Source organism: Callospermophilus lateralis, unplaced genomic scaffold (assembly GCF_048772815.1).
Source record: "Callospermophilus lateralis isolate mCalLat2 unplaced genomic scaffold, mCalLat2.hap1 Scaffold_45, whole genome shotgun sequence".
NCBI lineage: Eukaryota > Metazoa > Chordata > Mammalia > Rodentia > Sciuridae > Callospermophilus > Callospermophilus lateralis.
The window spans coordinates 10,139,913-10,157,574 of record NW_027514398.1 but is presented as its reverse complement, the minus strand read 5'-3'; the positions used below and the strand labels follow the sequence as shown (position 1 = coordinate 10,157,574).

The 17,662-nt window shown below is 50.1% G+C and overlaps 1 protein-coding gene across 1 annotated transcript in view; it reads right to left on the bottom strand.

Moving 5' to 3' along the window:
• Positions 1–4,064: 4,064 nt before the first annotated feature.
• LOC143388818 (phosphatidylinositol 4,5-bisphosphate 3-kinase catalytic subunit delta isoform-like) overlaps positions 4,065–17,662 on the bottom strand; it is a 30,537-nt gene continuing 16,939 nt past the window's right edge. Inside the window, 24 exon segments of the mRNA XM_076842322.1 lie at positions 4,065–4,202; positions 4,818–4,950; positions 5,297–5,442; positions 5,614–5,737; positions 6,298–6,465; positions 6,937–7,015; positions 7,177–7,289; positions 7,389–7,567; positions 7,685–7,784; positions 7,929–8,072; positions 8,268–8,314; positions 8,316–8,390; positions 8,477–8,644; positions 8,717–8,767; positions 9,151–9,281; positions 9,370–9,466; positions 10,106–10,327; positions 11,407–11,496; positions 11,873–12,033; positions 12,176–12,329; positions 12,751–12,983; positions 13,081–13,309; positions 14,863–14,915; positions 14,918–15,022. Of these exon segments, the coding sequence (XP_076698437.1) occupies positions 4,065–4,202; positions 4,818–4,950; positions 5,297–5,442; positions 5,614–5,737; positions 6,298–6,465; positions 6,937–7,015; positions 7,177–7,289; positions 7,389–7,567; positions 7,685–7,784; positions 7,929–8,072; positions 8,268–8,314; positions 8,316–8,390; positions 8,477–8,644; positions 8,717–8,767; positions 9,151–9,281; positions 9,370–9,466; positions 10,106–10,327; positions 11,407–11,496; positions 11,873–12,033; positions 12,176–12,329; positions 12,751–12,983; positions 13,081–13,309; positions 14,863–14,915; positions 14,918–15,005 (3,123 nt within the window). The 5' untranslated portion in view covers positions 15,006–15,022.

Sequence of the window (17,662 nt, the reverse complement as noted above, 5' to 3'; positions counted from 1 at the left end):
CTAGGACATGGGGAAGGAGAATGAGGTGGATGGCTATGACTCTGCCTTGACCATCACCATGAACTCCAAAAGGAGGTAGGAGCAGACAGAGCCCCAGGATGCAGAGCACTGTAGGCCAGGCTCCTCCATGTCCATGTGCCTCCACCTTATAACCACACAACTTGGTGAGCTAGGATCCTCAAATCCAAGGGGGTAATCTGAGGCTCAGTGAGGCCTTATTGAAGTTCATACAACCTAGTAACTGTAAGCGCAGAGATGAGCTGGCCTCAGGCTGGTGCTCCTCCCACTCTATGCAGAGACAGTGCTCTAAGGAGGGAACTGAGCATCCCCATCCAGGAGCTCTCTGCATGCCTGAACTCCATGGAGAGGCCACTTCCAGCAAGACTTAGGCCCCTGTCCCTGGAGAGTCTCCCTCACTGGGGGACATCTACCTTCTGCTGCTGTTCCTGGAAGGTGGACACTCGGTGACTTGGCCATGAGCTGGACTCGCAGACCTACCAGTACTAGCACAGTGGTGAGGAGGAGGAGAAGAAAGAGGAAGAGCAGTGTGAGGCTGGAGAGGAGGAGGAGGAAGACATCATTATCAACCAGTGGGAGAGCTGTGAGGAGAAGGATGGTGGCCCTGGGGAGAGCCAGAACTTCAACCAGCATCAGCAGCTGAAGTGGGAAAGCTCCACACTCAGCTACTGAGTGCAATCTGGACTCTTGCATTCCCATTTCAGAATGTCTGCTACCCGTCTCCCAGCCAGCATGTCCTCCATGTACAAAATCTCTTTAGCCAGCAGGTTTGAAGACCCCCATTGCTGATTATCCTTCCATTCCCAGTGTGTGGGACTGTAGGCTCCCACCACCTGCCCACACCTGCTGGATCTCTTTTTCCCAAAAGCCAGGAGCTGACTCTACCTCCCTGCCATGTCCTGACAGCTCAGGGACTGCAGCACTCCAGGCTCCTGCCATCCAGTGAGTTGCCCACCTCTTTCACCTCCAGAAAAGTTGCAGTGACTAGACTAGCTGACAAACAGTAAAAATTGGTAATCATTTTTTTTCATTTTCTTTTTGAAGGTCTTTATTTATTTTTTTCAAACTAGTGCTTTTACAAGTGGTAGAATGGGGTTAATATGTAGATGATCAACTGACTTTTTAATGCTTTGTAAAATCATTGTAATTCTCTGTGCCCTTTGTACTCAGGACTAGGATGCCAAGTGCAGTGACTCTGCTTCTTTTTCTTCTCCCTCGGGAAACTAGGAGGGGAGGCCTACTCACTCTGGTCTAGGCATGAGGCTATGTAGGATTTGGTGTGCTGTTTGGGACGAGAGTAGTGATTTGTGTTTGAATATTGGAAATGGGTCTTCATCTTTGGGGTTCTGCACACTTCTAGTGTCATGTTGGGGATGGGAGATGTGGGGTCCCTGGCTTCTCATGCACTCCTCTCAGGACCAGAAGCTTCCTTTTCTGTCACCCAGGCTTTGTGTTCCTGTACTGAGGCTTCATAAATGTATATTTTTCTGCTGGTTAAGTACTCTGTGGTTCATTGAAACTGAAAGCGGTGGTGCAGATCACTTGACCATTTGGTTTGGGAGATAGCAGTGGTTTTCTGAGGGATTTGCACTCATAAATAGAGGAAGGCAGAGGGCTACAATGTTCCAAAACAGTGTGCACCTACCCCACCCCATCCCCTGTGGGTTGCTCCTCCAGAATGCCCCTGCATTGGGGTCAGATCCTCACTCCAGTAGCCAGGAGTCCTGCTGCTTTGATCCATGGGAAGGTCAAGGAGAGAAAGAAGTTGGGGCTATAGCCACAAAGAACTTTAATCTTCATGTACATGTCAGATGCTAGACTGTAAACCTGGGGGTCATCCTGCACACTGCCCCTGTGTTCTCACTGCCAGTCTTAAGGATTGCTGTGCTGTTGTGTGGCTGACCATCCACATGCAGTCTGTGTAGATGCCATCTAGACACTGGTAGAAGCTAACAGAGAGGGATGTTCTCATATGGTCTGTAGTTCTTTGGTGTTCCTGCCCAGATGCATGTATTGATGCTAGGTGGGAAAGTGTGTACACTACAGTAAAGTTCTGGTTCTCACTCCAGCTGGAGTGATGCCTGTTTACTGCCTTGTTTAAACTTTGTTTTCCCTTGATTTCTTTTTGAGCCAAGAACATAAGACCATAGAAAGGCTTTAATTTCTTTCCACTTGCCTTTCTGTCTTGTGACAAAAGACTGCAGACTCAACCCACATCAGTGATATTTAACTTGCAACATGAAATCATTGAAAAAAATAGAATCTGTTCTCACTGGGCAACAGACCATACACCCAGAAATCGCTGAGGGTGTGCAAGTTCTGTAGCCCATGCCTTGAAGCATAATACATAGACATGTGTGTGGTTTTTCCTATTGTAAAGGAGGCAGGTGGCCTGATTAAATTCAGCATTTATTTGGGAACAAAAGTGTCATCTCTGGCTACTGCAGATGAGACAGGTGCTCTGGTGGCACAACACCTATTGAAAATGCAGAGGGCTGTCATCTGAAATTCCTTTTAAGCTGTACACCTCTGCTGCTAAGGGCCAGAGTCTGCTGGCTCTGCCAAGTCTTGGGAGACACCTGAGAGATCACCAGTGAGCCCAGAAGGTCCTGAGTGACCTAACTGTGCATCAGGATTATCAGGGGCTTCTTAATTTTTTTTTTGTTTACACTGCTAGAGATCAAACCCAGGGCCTCATGCATACTCAGCACATGCTCTATGACTGGGCTCTGGCCCCAGCCCACTGTGGGTTTCTAAAAGCCCAAGTCCTGGATGCTTCACTACAATGGGCTTCAGCAAGCTGAAAGAGGCACAGGAACCTGCAGTAGAGACAGTTTCTCTTGTCTAGTCCTTTGGGATTACTGAGGCTAAGCTTGGACTATCTCAGAGTAAGTGCCCACAGAGAGAAAGACCCCACCTCACATGGCCCAAGATTATTCCCAGATGGTTCCTCAAAGATGAGCCCTAGGGGGACATCAAACCCCATCCCTCCCTTAAACCTGCCAGATCAGGCAGCCTATTCACACATCACCACACAGACCCTCTCTGACCTTTCACTCTGACCACGAGGAGCTCTGCCAAGCACATTTTTATACATACATAGGGGAGGCAGGCTCCTCTGTAGCTGTAGAGGTTCAGTAAATAGAGTGGTATTATTTTCTTACCTGAAGGTGAAAGAGGTGAGGGCATCCTCTACCTGAGAGTCACTTTAGCAGTGAAGAGTAAGCATCCCTATGTCTAGAGGGTACCCTGGCTTCTTTGGGAGCTGTCCAGGACTTGGTCAATGGAGAACACACAGGGTGGGCCACACAGGTGGCAGAAGGTGATCTGGGGATTGAGGTGTCCTAAGTGGACAGGAGGCCAAGTAACTGCTAGGTGGGGAGCCTGGGAACACGGCTTCCCCAAGAGAAGGTCAGTCTTTGCTGGGCAAGATCCACCAGCTGGACGACCTGGAATGCCCATCCTAAGACAAGAGCAAGGTACAACCTCAAGGTGCAAAACTCACAGTACTTGGACACAGTGCAGCACCCCTCCTTGGTACGAGGATGCATTTGCATTTATGGTGTTTTGTTCTTTTTGTTATTTTTCACTTGTAGATGGACAAATACCTTTATTGTAAATTTATTTTTATGTGGTGCTGAAGATTGAAACCAGCACCTTACATGTGCAAGGCAAGCAATCTACTACTGAGCTTACAACCCCAGCCCTGGCTGTTTGGTTCTTTATTATATTTTTTTATATGACAGCAGAATATATTACAATTCTTATTACACAAATAGAGCACAATTTTTCATATCTCTTGTTGTATACAAAGTATATTTACACCATTTTGTGTCTTTGTACATCTACTTTGGATAATAATGTCCATCACATTACCCCATCATCTTAAAATATTTCCTGTCTGTCTAAATAACTAGTGTAAACAAGAGGCAATTGTGTTGTTCTTTCCCATGAGGTTCAGTTCAGGTGTAGGCCCCATCTAGGACAACCAAGTGTAGCTGTCCTCAGTACAGGTTTGCCAGCCTGTGGAGGCTCAGAGGTGACCATTATTGCCGGTTGTCTTTGGTCAGGTTGTGTGCCAGCCAGTTTACTTTGGTCTTCCAGCTCTCCCTCGGGGCTTCATTGAATTTCCCCTGGAAGTGCTTCAGCCCCTCCTCCTCCGTCTTCCCCAGCGCCAGAGTGTCCTGGGACAGAATCATCACAACTGCATCAACATTCAGGGGTCCTGACCCTGCTGCATCTGCAATCCCTTCTGCCTCCCTGTACTCCTGCCCCCTCGGGTTGTTGAAATTCCTTCCTAAAAGAACTGAAAGCAGATGGTCAGGCGACCTCACCTTAGCTGAGAGAAGGGCAGGAGAAGCTTTAGGGAATACACCCCCTTCCACTCTGCCTCTCACCAACTGAAAAGACAGGAATGGAAAGTGTCTGGCAAACCTACAAGGGACTTTATCTCATGCATGAAAGACACTGAGGACACATGGGATGACCAAACAAGATCACAGTTCACCTTCAACCGGGCAGGACTAGGCCCAGGGAGTGCAACATTCTGGCCACTTCCCACCATACTTCACTGCTGGGCCTGGGATGGCATGAGGGCCCCCATCTGTGAGGTGAATCTCCTAGGTCCCTGAGCTGTTCGGGCAAGATGCACTCTGACCAGGATGAGCTCTGCCAAGCTCATTTTTTAAACTATACATAGGGGAGGCAGGCTCCTCCACACCTGTAGAGGTTCAGACAGGCCTTGGGAATAATGTGGTGGACCCTGGCCTCCAGTCTGGTGTGGCCCTGTGCTGGCATACCTTCAAATACTGGATGTCTTTGGAGGAGCTGAGTTCAGGCAGGCCTGCTGCCCGCATCAGAGCAAAGAGTTGGAGGAAGAGGAGCCCATGGCGCCGCAGAATGCTGTAGGCCTGTTCACAGTACCCTTGAAACCTGCAGAGGTGGAGGAAGTAGATAAAGCCCTGGGTCCTCTCTGATACCCCCATCCCCAAATAAGCAGGGGTTCTGCATCCAGCCAGCACCTGCCCCTGAGTGTCTGCCCCTGGTCCGGTTATGGGTGTACCCAGATCCTCTAATCAATACCCTTGCCTGGGCATGCCTCCTACACCTCCCATGTACCTCCTGTTTGCACTGCCCAACAGGGTACTCTGGGATTGGGGTGCACCTACAGAGAAGGCAGCACCCCCAGGGTGGAGGCAGGAGTTAGGCTGAGGGCTATGTCCCCATCCCTGCCCCTGGCTGGACACTGTCCCCTAACTGGGGCTCTGCGCACCCTCACCTTTCAAACTTCTCATTATTACTAGTCTTGCCCTGCTGAATCACGTGGACAAAGTCATGTATGAGGATGAATGGGACTCGCTCACGGTTGATTCCAAACTTGGTCTTGAAATTCCCCAAAAAGTGGCCAAAGTCAATATGAAATAGCTGAGGGGAGGGAAGGACAGCTTCTGAATAGGCTTCACAAAGAGAGGTTCTGGTTAGAGGAAATCAGTAGGACTTGCGGCACTCTTCTGGGAGCTGTGGGCAGGGCAGAGAGGCCACTGGGCCAGGGATGTAGGACAAGCTCACTGGGCAGCTGAACACAGTGCCCCTTACCTGCCCATTCTCACGGATCATGATGTTGTCACTGTGCCAGTCACCAATGCCCAGCACATATGTGGCCACATAGTAGCCGTCACAAGTGAGGGTGAACTCCTCAATGGCTTGATCCAGGGCTTCTCTGGGGGGGGGGAGATTGAAAACCAGGGCTCCTTATATTTTCCCCTCCTCTTGAATCTGGCCTTGTGTTAATCAACAAGAGGACATTATTCTGGAGCATAGATCACCATGCCCAACTTGAAATTGCCCCCTTCTCCCACACAATACCATGCAGAGAAGTCAAGGTCTATGTGTTAGATGAAGAGAGGCTGCATAAAGAGGCAAAACTGACAGCCAAGTCCCTAGGTGTGTGACTGGGCCCTTGGTAGATGCTCTGGGCTCAGGCAATATCACAGATGCTAGCCATAGCACCAGCTATTTCAAACCACAGCAGAAACACTCAGCAGAACCCACTCAAGCTACATATTTGTGACTAAACAAGGTGGTGGTTTTAATGCCCAAAGAGTTGAGTAGCATAACACAGCCATGAAAAATGAACACACGGGAACATTGACCTTCTCTGTCCTGCCCAATATCAGATGTGGGCCAGTGCTCAGCTGAGCCAAGCATCCATGGAAACTGTCACAGGCCTTCCCTCACCTTTCACTCTATTGAGCCTCTCCCAGGAATAAGAAAGCCTACCCAGGGTTCTTGGACTTGAGCCAGTTGCGCAGGACATCCTTGTTGAAGGCAGCCATGGCAGCCAGGTTGCTCTGGTTCAGCTGGATGTTGGCAATGGTGTCTGAGTGCTGCACTGCCTCAATGAGGCCCATGCAGTCACCAGTGGGAAGGCAGCCATAGGGGGTCATCCTAGCACATGAGAGGAGGCATAGGCAGACAGTATGGTTAAGGATATTCTCTGGGGCTACTGGAACCCCCTGGAAATTGAGGCGCCCAACAAAACCACAGGGAACACTGTTCAAGTTCCTGAGGATGCGAGACAGGGTGTGGGGCCCTGGGGAAGGTGCCTCAGAGACACAGAACTGGCACCCAAGTTGCAGAGCACACCTTAGCTGGGCTCATGTTTGCTCTGTAGAGAATGAGTCAGCGGGATTGGAAGAAGGTGGCACTGCTCCCCAAGGGGTAGGAAGCCAGGAAATAGGAGCTGAGCACCAGGAATGGCCTTACCCAAACCCCTCCAGCTGCCCTACCCCTCTTGTGAGAACAGCCCCTTTCACAGCCAACATGGAGATGTCAGTTTAGACCAGGAACTCCTCCCGAGGCACAGGCTTTGAGGCCTGTTAAAGACTCAAACAAACAGGTGATGGACAGAGGTCCCACCTTAGGTCCAGGCCCTCCTGCTTCCACAGGGCGTCCATGAGCTGGATCATCTGCAGAGTCAGCATGTCCTGGCGAAGGTCTGGAAGGGCAGGAGTTTCTAGTGGGTTATACACCCATGCAAGGCTCAGAGTATCTGAGCTCTGTCTTCTCAGGGAACCCCCTGGGGCCCTACCATAGAACAGTATGGGCCTAGGTAAGAAGGCCAAGGCCTCAGCATGTGCCCTGCCCAGCCTGGCTCACCATCCCTGTTCTTAAAGATGATGCCAATGCTGTCAGCACTGCCTGCCTCCTCACTTCTGTACATGATCCACAGGGGTTTCATCTTGGAGTCCATGAAGATGCACCTTTCAACACTGCAGGCAGAGGCCAGTGTTGGGCTTTGTGGTTGGGGGCTTAGGGTGGTGGAGGGGGTTTAGGGCCTGGTTATATGTGGGCCTAGGCTTGGGGCTCACCAGACTTCTGCCAGCATTGTGCTGGGGTCCAATGGAGACTGCAAGTGTGAAAGGGCCTCTAGGCAGGTGTCCTGGCGCATGTACAAGTGCATCAGCTCCTTAGTTTGGGGTTTGGTGGTCTTCTGTGAGCTCACTTTCACAAAGTCGCTCAGGGCCTTCAGCTTGCTCAGTGCTTCTGCCTGGTGGGCAGAATGGAGTAGCAGCAGTGCACATGAGCCTGAGCCAGAACCAGGAGTATGACTGTGAAGGGGCCTGGAAGGGCAGCCAGCCTTGGGCACAGGTACTCTGAGCCTCACCTGCTTCATTAGCACCTTCATGTGGTGGGTGCTGCCCCTGAAGTAGGCCTCCATGATGAGGCCAAAACGCAAGGCCACGGACGGCACATGCATCTCAGATCTGGAGGGAGAAAACAGGACTGAGAATGGCCAGGAGTGGCACATAGCCCCTCCCCAGCCCAGTAACCATGAGGTCAGCAGGCCAGGAGACCCTCATCCCCATGGCCTTTCTAGGTTCCCAAGGAATCAGCATTCATCCAGCTACCGAAGATGCCAGAAGAGGAAGTGGCCAATCTTTTGGTTGGCCAGAGCCCGGTCCAACAAGAATTGGGTCAGTTCACAGTTCAGGTAGGACTTGTACTTGAGGACCTGCACCAGCTGCAGCAAGCACTGGAAAAGCTCGTCGTCCCTGAAGGGGAGGAAGGCTGGTTGAGTCTGGGGTTCTGAAACTCAGGACAGAGGTCTCCAGCTGGCAGGTGACTGGAAAGAGGGTGAGGCCAGCCTAGGCTCATCTCCACCCAGCATCCACTTCCTGGTTGCCAGGGCAAGCTGTCTTAGTGAGGAGCTGGCAGCCCGTGGGCCTCAGTGCCCAGCTGGGACTCACGTCAGTTTCTGCAGGGACCTGATGGCAAAGAAGCCCACGTGGCAGTTGAGGGAAGCTGAAGTCCAGCAGCTCCAGGGCATTCAGGACAGGAAGCTCGGGCCAGGATCACAGCAGGTAGAGCATCTGGAGGACGCTTTGCAGTCAGCTGGTGGGCGGCCCACTGCTATCTCTCTACTCCAGCTATGCCCCTGGTGCCCCTCTCCACCCACCTGGGCCACATCCTCGTGCTTGTTCCACTTGGTCATGAGCAGCAGGTGGGCCAGAGCCTCTGGGAAGTGCTCCTGCATTTCATGCCGCATCTTCCACACCAGGTCCTTCTCATGCTCACACAGCTCTCCCGACCCCTGCCGCTCCAGGATTCCCTGCAGCTGCAGCTGCTAAGGGGCGCAGGCAGAATGAGGCCTCCAGCCCAGCACCTGGCTCCATGCCCCACCAGCATCCCAGCTCACCTCCTCCTTGGTGGTAGGCCCACGCTCCCCATGACGTCCCAGCTCCAGGATCTGCAACAAGTGTCCCTGCTGAGAGCTCCCCAGGCCTGGGCCAGCACTGGCAGGGCTCTAGGCAGGACGTCTGCACCTCAGCACCACTGCCAACCACTCTTGCTGGTGGGAGCCCTCCTGCACACTGCAGGGCATTCAGTAGCATTTCCAGGCTCAGCCTGCCACAGGCCAGTAGTACCTCTCCCATTGGTTGTGACAGCAAAATGTCATCAGACATCACCAACATCCCCTGGTGGGCCACACAGCTACTGGAAGGCCTCAAATCAACATGATGACCCAGCCCCCAGCAATGGGCAAAGCCTGGGGTGGCCAGGGAACCCCTTCTGAGGAGCTCCAGGAAAGCTCCTGGTTAGCGCTAAGCTTCCAGGAAGGACCCCACTGACCTTCTCCAGGGCAGGGTAGTACACAGGGTGAGGGGCCACCTTGGGCAGGTAGATGACCAGGGTGACAGCACTCTCTGTGTTGGGATTGCTATGCATGGTACCCATGGGGTTCAGCAGGTCTTCTTTCTCATCTGAAGGCAGAGACAGATGTAGTTGTAGGGGAACCAATTCTGGATCCCTCACTCTCCAAGAGCCTCTCCCTGCTGGGCCTGGGTCCACATGGGACAGAGGGCCACATGTAGAGGCAGAGCTTCCCAGTCTTGAGCTGGTCCTTGTAGTCAAATAGCATGAGGTTGGCCCAGGCGATTGGGCAGTACTGGAGAAGGATACTACAGATCAGAGTGAGCCTGTTCTTGTTCATATGCAGAATGGAACCAGTCTCCAGGCCAACCAGGAGAGAAGATCCAGACCGCAGGGAAGGTCTCCAAGTTAGATCCAGGAGGAGGGGAAGGACCTGCTCCTGCTTTCCTCTTGAGTTTCAGTAATTAAGCCAACAAGATCCCTTCCTGGCTGCCTGCATCTTCACACCCAGCATCCAGAGACACTTGAGTAAGCCCACCAGTCCCATTGCTGGCCTAGGTCAAGGGGCAAGTTACATCCTGGGTCTAGTGACTTGGGGCCCAGCTACACTCTCCCCAGGCAGCCACTAACCCATCATTTCTGTCCCCCTGAGAACACTGTCCTTCCACCAAGGGAGCTGCCTCCAGGACCCCTAAAGACCACAGGTCTGGGCTAGATATTTAAAGTCAGGCAACTCATGAGCTATCACTCAGGCAGCACAGGAAGCCAGACTAAGGAGCCAGACTAGGGTGGGCAGGGAGACTGGGGTCCCCAGGCTCTTCCAGGACCCCTGTCCTCAGGGTGCCTGCCTGTGGGAGCAGGATGACAAGAGGCCCCAGCAAGGGGTTTCACTGGGTGTCTGAGGCCTGGGCCTCTCCCACTCAGCCCAACCCACCACCTTCTTGGACTTTTTCTTGCTGGAGCGCGCCTTCTTGGCCTTCTCCATCACCGCATAGAGTGCAAAGCAGAGCTGGGCCATGCACGGCAGGTCACAGATGTTGATGTCAAACTCCAGATGCTGCTTCCACATGGGCTCTGAGCACACGCTCACCTCCAAGCTGGACATCGTCTTGCACAGCATCTCATTGCCATGGAAGAGCCCGGCCTGCACCACCAGCTGAGGAAGGGGTACAGGGCATGGGTGAGGGAACGAAGGCCCCACCCCATTTAAAGTTCCAATCCTCTACTTGAAGTTCCCCATTTACACAGGGGTCCAAATCTACTTCTTGCATTGAGAGTGGTCCAGCAGAGTGGAGGCTGGCAGCTCAGTGGTGGGGTGTCTTGGGGCATTGGTACCCCAGGCTGTGCTGGGGCAAGCCAGTCTCAGTACACTTGACTCTGTGGGTCAACTCAGAACCTCAGTTTCCTCATCAGGGTTCAGGAGTTCCAGAGTCCTTTCTGGTTCTAACAGCTCTGGCTACCTTCATGCCCAGCATCTTTTGAGCCTCATGTGGCTCGTAAGACTGCCTGACCAGTCTCCATTGCACCTGTTCCAGTTCCAACCTGCCAGCCCATCCCCAGAGCTGCTCCCACCCAATCCTCCATGACTCCTGCAGACACACCCTCCTTCCCAGATTGTAAAGTAATGCCAAAAAAAAAAGAGACCCAGGCAAAACATGCTACGCTCTGTGGACCCAGACAGGCATTACCTCCCAGAAGTGGGACAATAAATCCACCTCTGCATGTGGTTCTGAGTGCAAAGGAGCCATAAAAGTGCTTTTTGAAGAGACAACAGGGCACTGTTTCCCAAGCCCATGGGGGCCCAGCTTCCAGGGGGAAACATGTGCAGTGTCCCCCAGACTCTGGGCACCCCTGGTGGGTAACCCCTGGAAGCACCTCAGCCCAGCTGCAGCCAGCTTCTATGGTGCCTTACACATCTCTGACTGGGCCTCCTACTTCAATGGGCTGTGCCTGATTCCACAAGCTCCACCAAAGTCAAATATTCACAAGTTGATTGGCCCAGGTTTCCATTAATTGGCCTCCCTGGCCTTCTGGCCTGTTCTGCTCCCCTCTTATTGTTTGGATGTGGTTCACAGCCAACCCAGGCAGAGATAATGAGTAATGTGTCCAGGTGACTTTTGTGTGACACCCTCCCACTCTTCTTTCTCTGCTGCCCCTCCAGGCTACAGCACACCCTGTTTGTGCAAGAAAAAAAAAAAAAACACCTGTCCACTCACCTGGTATCCGAGCCCCTACCTTCATCTGCTCATCAGCATTGATTTTGCTGCCCTGGATCAGCTCAATGCAGAAAGGCTTCCCCAGCGACCACAGGAACACAGAGGAGTGCTAGAGAGGAGAGGAGCGAGGTTTAAATCCCAGCTCATTCCCCTGGCTGCTGAAAGGCTGGGGAGAGGGTCACAACTTTGTGGCAAGGTTCAGAAACTTGTCACTAACACCATCCTTTACCAATCTGCCACACAGGGGCTCAGGGGCCCTAGCCCCCATGAGATCTGCAGAGAAGTAGGCAATCTGGGATCATAGTAGCTCAGACAGTACTCTACCCTGGGTGTCAGCTCAAGGCCCTAGGACTCTCCAAAAGTACTGCACCATCCAAAGTCCCCTAGATCAATGCCTAGCACTGGTGCTGCCCAAGAGGCTCTAGGATTGGCCAAAAGGAGGGAGGAAGAGAAAGAGGGTAAGAAAGGGAAGGACACCATCTCACCTTCCTCATGGGAATCGGGGGTGGTTTGGTGTGTGGTTTCTGGACCTGAGGGTCCTGTTTGCTCTGCTCATCCCGCATGGCAAGGATGGAGGAGGAGTGCACCATGGTCAGGTGGGGGGTCAGTCCGCTGTGCAGGCAGCTGCATATGTACTGAGATGAGACTGTAAGGTTGAACTGTCAATGTGTGGTATATCCTTTCCCTGGAACCAAGAGAGACCCACAGTCCGGCTCTCTCACTCCTATGCTGGCCTCTTCTAGAGTGGTAGGGATCCCAGAGTGCAGAGGGCTCCTTGCAGGCCTCACCTTGGAGCAGGTAGCTGCCATAAAGGTACTCATGCCGCCCATTCACCTGCAGCACATAGTCCTCAGGCTGCTCCATTGTGAGGTGCTGGTACACCTTGGCCTTCTTCTGGAGGGCATAGGCCATCAGTGCTAGGGGCACATCCTTGGTGGACACCTGGATGGTGAAGCTCTACTGTGGGGAGGAGGGAGTGTTGGCATGCTGCTCTCAGGCCCATGGGCTTCTGGGGAAAAGAGGCAAGGACACCTGCCTGCCTTTATTGGGTATCCCCAAGTGTGAGCCCCACAAGGGCAGGGCCTGGGTCATTCACTGGTGAAAGTAACAGCAGATACCCAGGAAATACTTGTCCAGTGAATTAAGGGACCAATTCAGCCTTCGGGAGCTTACCTGGTGGGATGCTTGACTACACCCCTTGTATGCCTGCATACCTGGCAAATGCTGTGTGATGCCAGTGAGTGAAGGGAAATTTGGGGGCCTGGGACACTGGAGTGTTTTATCAGTGGAAGGTCCCCATGGGCACAGCAGTCCATGTGCCACAGCTGAGGCAGCCTCCCTAAGACATGGGCTATGGGCTCACCCTGCTGCCCTCAAATTTGACATTGACCAGCAGGTCTGGGTTGGAGATTTGAGATGTGTTGCTGTCCCCCCAGTTCCTGATGGAGGGCTCCAGCTGAAGGGGAAAACTGTATTGCAGCCAGGCCTCCCAGCCCAGCTGCTGCCGGCAGGCAGCCGCCTCCTCGCTGAACTGGCGCATCTTAGTGTGGAAGTCATTCACTTCTGGGTCTTGCAGGCAGTCAAACTCATGGAGGTCTGTAGGGCAGGAGCAGGCTCAGTGCAGGTGCATGTGGCACCAGCCACCCGGGTGTGCCCTACCTTGCCAAGGTGGGGGCTGATCTGTGAGCCCTACCTTTGCCGATGAGGAGGCTGATCTGTGAGTTGATGAGCTTCTCCATGCGGTCACCCTCGCAGGTCACCAGGCGCAGCATGGGCAGGAAGGGCCGGACATCACACAGCCGCTGCTGCTCATTCTCTAGCTCCTGCTGCTCTGCGGTCTGGTTGACACAGGTGAACACATAGGCCTTGGGGTCACTGAGCATGTGGAAGAGGGGCTCATTCTGGGCTTCGTGCCACAGCATCTGGGAGGAATGGTTATGGTCAGCCTTGCTGGCCATGACAGCTGCTGGGAGGTAGGCAGAGGCCTCTAGTCTGGGCATCCCACTCTGCATGAGCTACATAGAGGGCAAAGGGAGACCCCAAGCATCGCTTCCTAGGAACCCTTTGGCCTTTGGGACCTACCAGATAGTCAGCAAGCTTCCTGACCCTGTGCTCTGTGAAGGACTTGATGTGTGGAGATTGGGGACTGAGCAGCCACGCCCACCTTAGACACATTATCTAGGGCTGCTTTCACCCCACCAAGGCGATGGTGGCCTTGAGCCATGGCAGAGCTGAACCACTGTGACACATAACACATAGCCCACAAAGCTTCATATCAATAAAAATATAAAGAAACCAAAACCACAATGAAGTGAGAGATGGGACCCCAGGGACAAGTCTGCTACTGTAGTGTTTCAACTTTAGGCACATTGTTTGAAGTTCTGTAAGCACATCAAGTGAACCATATAATGATGTTTACAAGAACTAGAATATGAACAAGATGTTACTGTGGTCACTCAGAAAAACAAGTCATGAAAGTTCATAATCAGAATTTAGTTAGAATGTGGTTAGAAAACAGGAAATGGCTAAGGTAGTGCCTGTGGCTGTCTTCTATGGCAGGATCACAGGCAGGTCTCTTCCTTCTCATTCTTGTTTTCCAAAATTTTATGGGCCATTATTATTATTGAACTCAGGGACACTCAACTACAGAGCTATACCCTCAGCCCTTTTTTGTATTTTATTTAGTGACAGGTTCTCACTTAATTGCTTTGAATCTCACTACTTTGTTGAGGCTAGCTTTGAACTTACAATCCTCCTGACTCAGCCACCCAAACATTTGGGGACACACCCAGCTACTTTTGAAGTAGAAAAATTTAAGGAAGGATGAAAGGAAGGCAGAGAGAAATTTTCCAGGACATTAAAAAAATCCCTCAAGTGTGGTCCATTGCTTCTATCATTTTTTTCTTGTTCTCAATAATAGCTTTTAAAATTGTGAAATAAATTCTTGCCCTCGGGCAGTCCAAGGCATGACCCATTAAACCCGAATTTGTAAGTGGCATAAACCCCATTGAAAGCCACAGAACAGCATCTACCAAAGCAGATGTTCATTGCTTTGACTCAGTAATTCATCCTGAAATTTATTCAATGAACCTGAGGACCCTTTCCAAGGATGATGGGCACTATGTTGGCAAAAGTTTTAAAGACAAATTCCTGAAAGGCCCTTATGTGGCTGGGAGCAGACTGTGGTCACTAAAGTGACAGACAGCATAATGTGAGCCAAACTTTCAAAGTTCCATTCCAGCACTGGAGGCTTAAGGGCAACTGAGGCTAGTAGCTGGCCCTCTGATAACAAGGGAGGGGAACACATTGCCATGGGGTAAGCTGAATTCGGATAGTAAGTGGAGTTTAACCACACATTTTATACCAGTTCTTGATATTGTATATTTTTCAAAATTTACATCTGAGGATCTCAAGTGTGAGGAACAATGCCTCTGTCTTTCTGAGCTCCCAGAGATGACAGGAGACCAGGCAGTACCTGCTTGATGGTGCTGAGGTTGGCATTGCGGGACACAGGGAAGCTCAGGTAGATCCTGTGGGCAGAAGGAAGTCAACCACCACACTCTGATTCTTCTCCTCCTCGGTCCAGAATTCCATGGGACAGTCAATCCCCAGGGACATTCTGCTTTGTTATTTCTCTGTGGCCACATGACATGTAAAGGAAGCAAAGGCAGAGAGTCCTTGAGTGTAGTGTATGGGGGCCTCAGGCAATGTGAGGCTCAGGGCTGAGGGCTTGCAGGTGGGCACATGGTGTTCTCCTCCCACAGGGCCCCCACTGCCCAGGTAGCTGCTGCTCCTACTGCCCCAGATAACTGTCTGCACTCGGCTGCCTCTCACTCACCCTGGTGGACACATCTGCCTCCCTTACAGCTGGCCCAGGGCCATAGACCAAATAATTTTCCTCTGGAAATTACGCATCAGGGAGACACTATCATGGCCACCAGCTGGCAAGAAAAATGGCAGTGTGGCTGGGTGTACAACTCAGGATTCAAGAAAGGCCAAAGGCTATGACTGGACAAAATTTGTATTTTTTATTTTTTACACTGGGAATTTAAGCCAGGGACACTCTAACACTGAACTACATCCTCCATCTTTTTTATTGATTTTTTCCTCCACAGGGATAGAACCCAAGGGAATGTCACTATTGAGCCCCATCCCCAGCCTATATTTGTATTTTATTTAGACACAAGGTCTCCATGAGGTATTTAGGGCCTTGATAAGTTTCTGAAGCTCTCTTTGAACTTGAAATCCTCCTGTCTCAGCTTCTTAAGCAATTGGAGTAACAGGTGTGCACCCCAGAGTGTGTGCTTGTGTGTGTGTGTGTGTGTGTGTGTGTGTGTAAGATTTGGTGAGATATATTGATTGAACTGAGCCCCAAACCTGCCCCCACCACATACATAACAAAACATTACAGAGAAATTTTGTCTTCCATACACTCCAGAACCAGATCAGCCCCTTACTTCCCTCACTCCCAGCTTCTCCCTCCAGGTCACCACCATCTGGAATCTGTTTATCTATAGCCTCCATCAGTGATTTTACTACTAATTTGTATCCACAAGAAGTCCTAATATTTTTGAATGCCTTAAACCTTCCTAAAATAGTGAATCTTCTACAACCTGATTTGGCTACTCAATTTATGTTCCTTAGATCCATCCACGTGGATGAATACATGTAGCAATAGTACATTCACTTTAACTCCTGCAAGGTGTTTCATGTATAAAGAAAGCACCTTGTATTTGCCCTGATCATGGTGATAAACTGAGAAGGTTTGTTTCTATTTTCCTTAGTTGTTACAAAAAATGCTACAATGTATATTCCTATACTGGGTTCCTAGCCTGCACCTGGGAGCAGAGAGGAGGCTGGTCCAAGAGCAGTATGTGAACCTCATGTTTGGTGTCAAGGAAAAATATACACATTAAAAGGGAAAAGACAGGTAAGGTTCAGAATGCATTTTATTTAATCCAATGTATCCAAATCATCATCATGTTGACATGAAATCAACACAGGAAAAAATACTAGAGATATTCCAACTATTTTTAGTATTGAGTCTTTGAAATCTTCTGTATAGTTTATGCTTATTTCATTGCCAGTTTTTCTTTTTCTTTTTGTTTTCTGCCATTTCCCTTTCAGATTTTAATCAGAAATAACTGGTCTTGGATGGTGGTTTAGCTCAGTGTCAGAGCACTTACCTAACATGTTCAAGGCCCTGGGTTCTATCCCCAGCCCAACCCAAACAAATACCATAAGAACTGTTTTGTCTACTCAAAATTTTTACACTATTTACAGGTTAAAAATATTCACCAACCCAAGTTGTTCCAAACAAATAGAGCAAATAGAGCTTTTCTGATAAAGACCAGGTATCAATTTCTAAACTTTAATTAATGTAAATTAAATAAACTGTGGGTTATTTTGGGTGTGGGATGAGGTGCAATTCTGAGGATGGCACCCAGGGCCTTGTGCAATGTAAAACAATTGCTCTACTACTGAGCTGCCTCCCAAACAAACAGAATGTTTTGAAGTTCATTCCTCAATTGTGCACTATCTACATTTCAAGTGACCAAGAGTTCCATGTAGTGAAACCTATGATAGGTATAAATCCATCACTTGCTCAAGTACCCCCATGTTTTCTTCAACATGGTGCTACCCATCTGTGAGCTCATGCTTGATCTCCAAATTACCCTCAGCATTTGCTATTGTCAAACTTACTCATTTTTGCCAATCTGATGGTTATGAAATTGGCTTACTTTGCTTAAATTGCTTTTCATTGATAATTCAGAAAATGTTTAGCTTTTGCAGAAATCCTACTTATAACCTTGGCATGTTTCCTGTGGGGTCATTTATCTTATTCTTGTTACTTTATAGAATCTATATATTCTACATTCTATTCCTTGTGGATTAAATGAAGTGGAAATGTTTTCTTCCTACTCTGAGTCATCTTTTCTTTTGGTATATGATCTCTTTTTGGTGAATAAAAGTTTTTATTATTAATGAAATAAAATATATCAAAGTTTTTGGAGGAGGTCACTGAGTATTAGAGATAATTAGCATGAACAAGACCCTGGGTTCCATCCCCAGCACTACAAAAAAAGGAAAGCAATCCCATGCAACTTTCCTACCTACTGTAACATCACAGCTCCTGTATTTAAATGACTTTTGAAAGTAGTTGAAAGGACATTTAGTTTTCATTTGTTTTGAGAGAGTGCTTCACTATGTAGCCCAGGTTAAATGCAATCTTGTGATCCTCCTGCCTCAGCCTCCTGAGTAGTGGGGATGGCAAG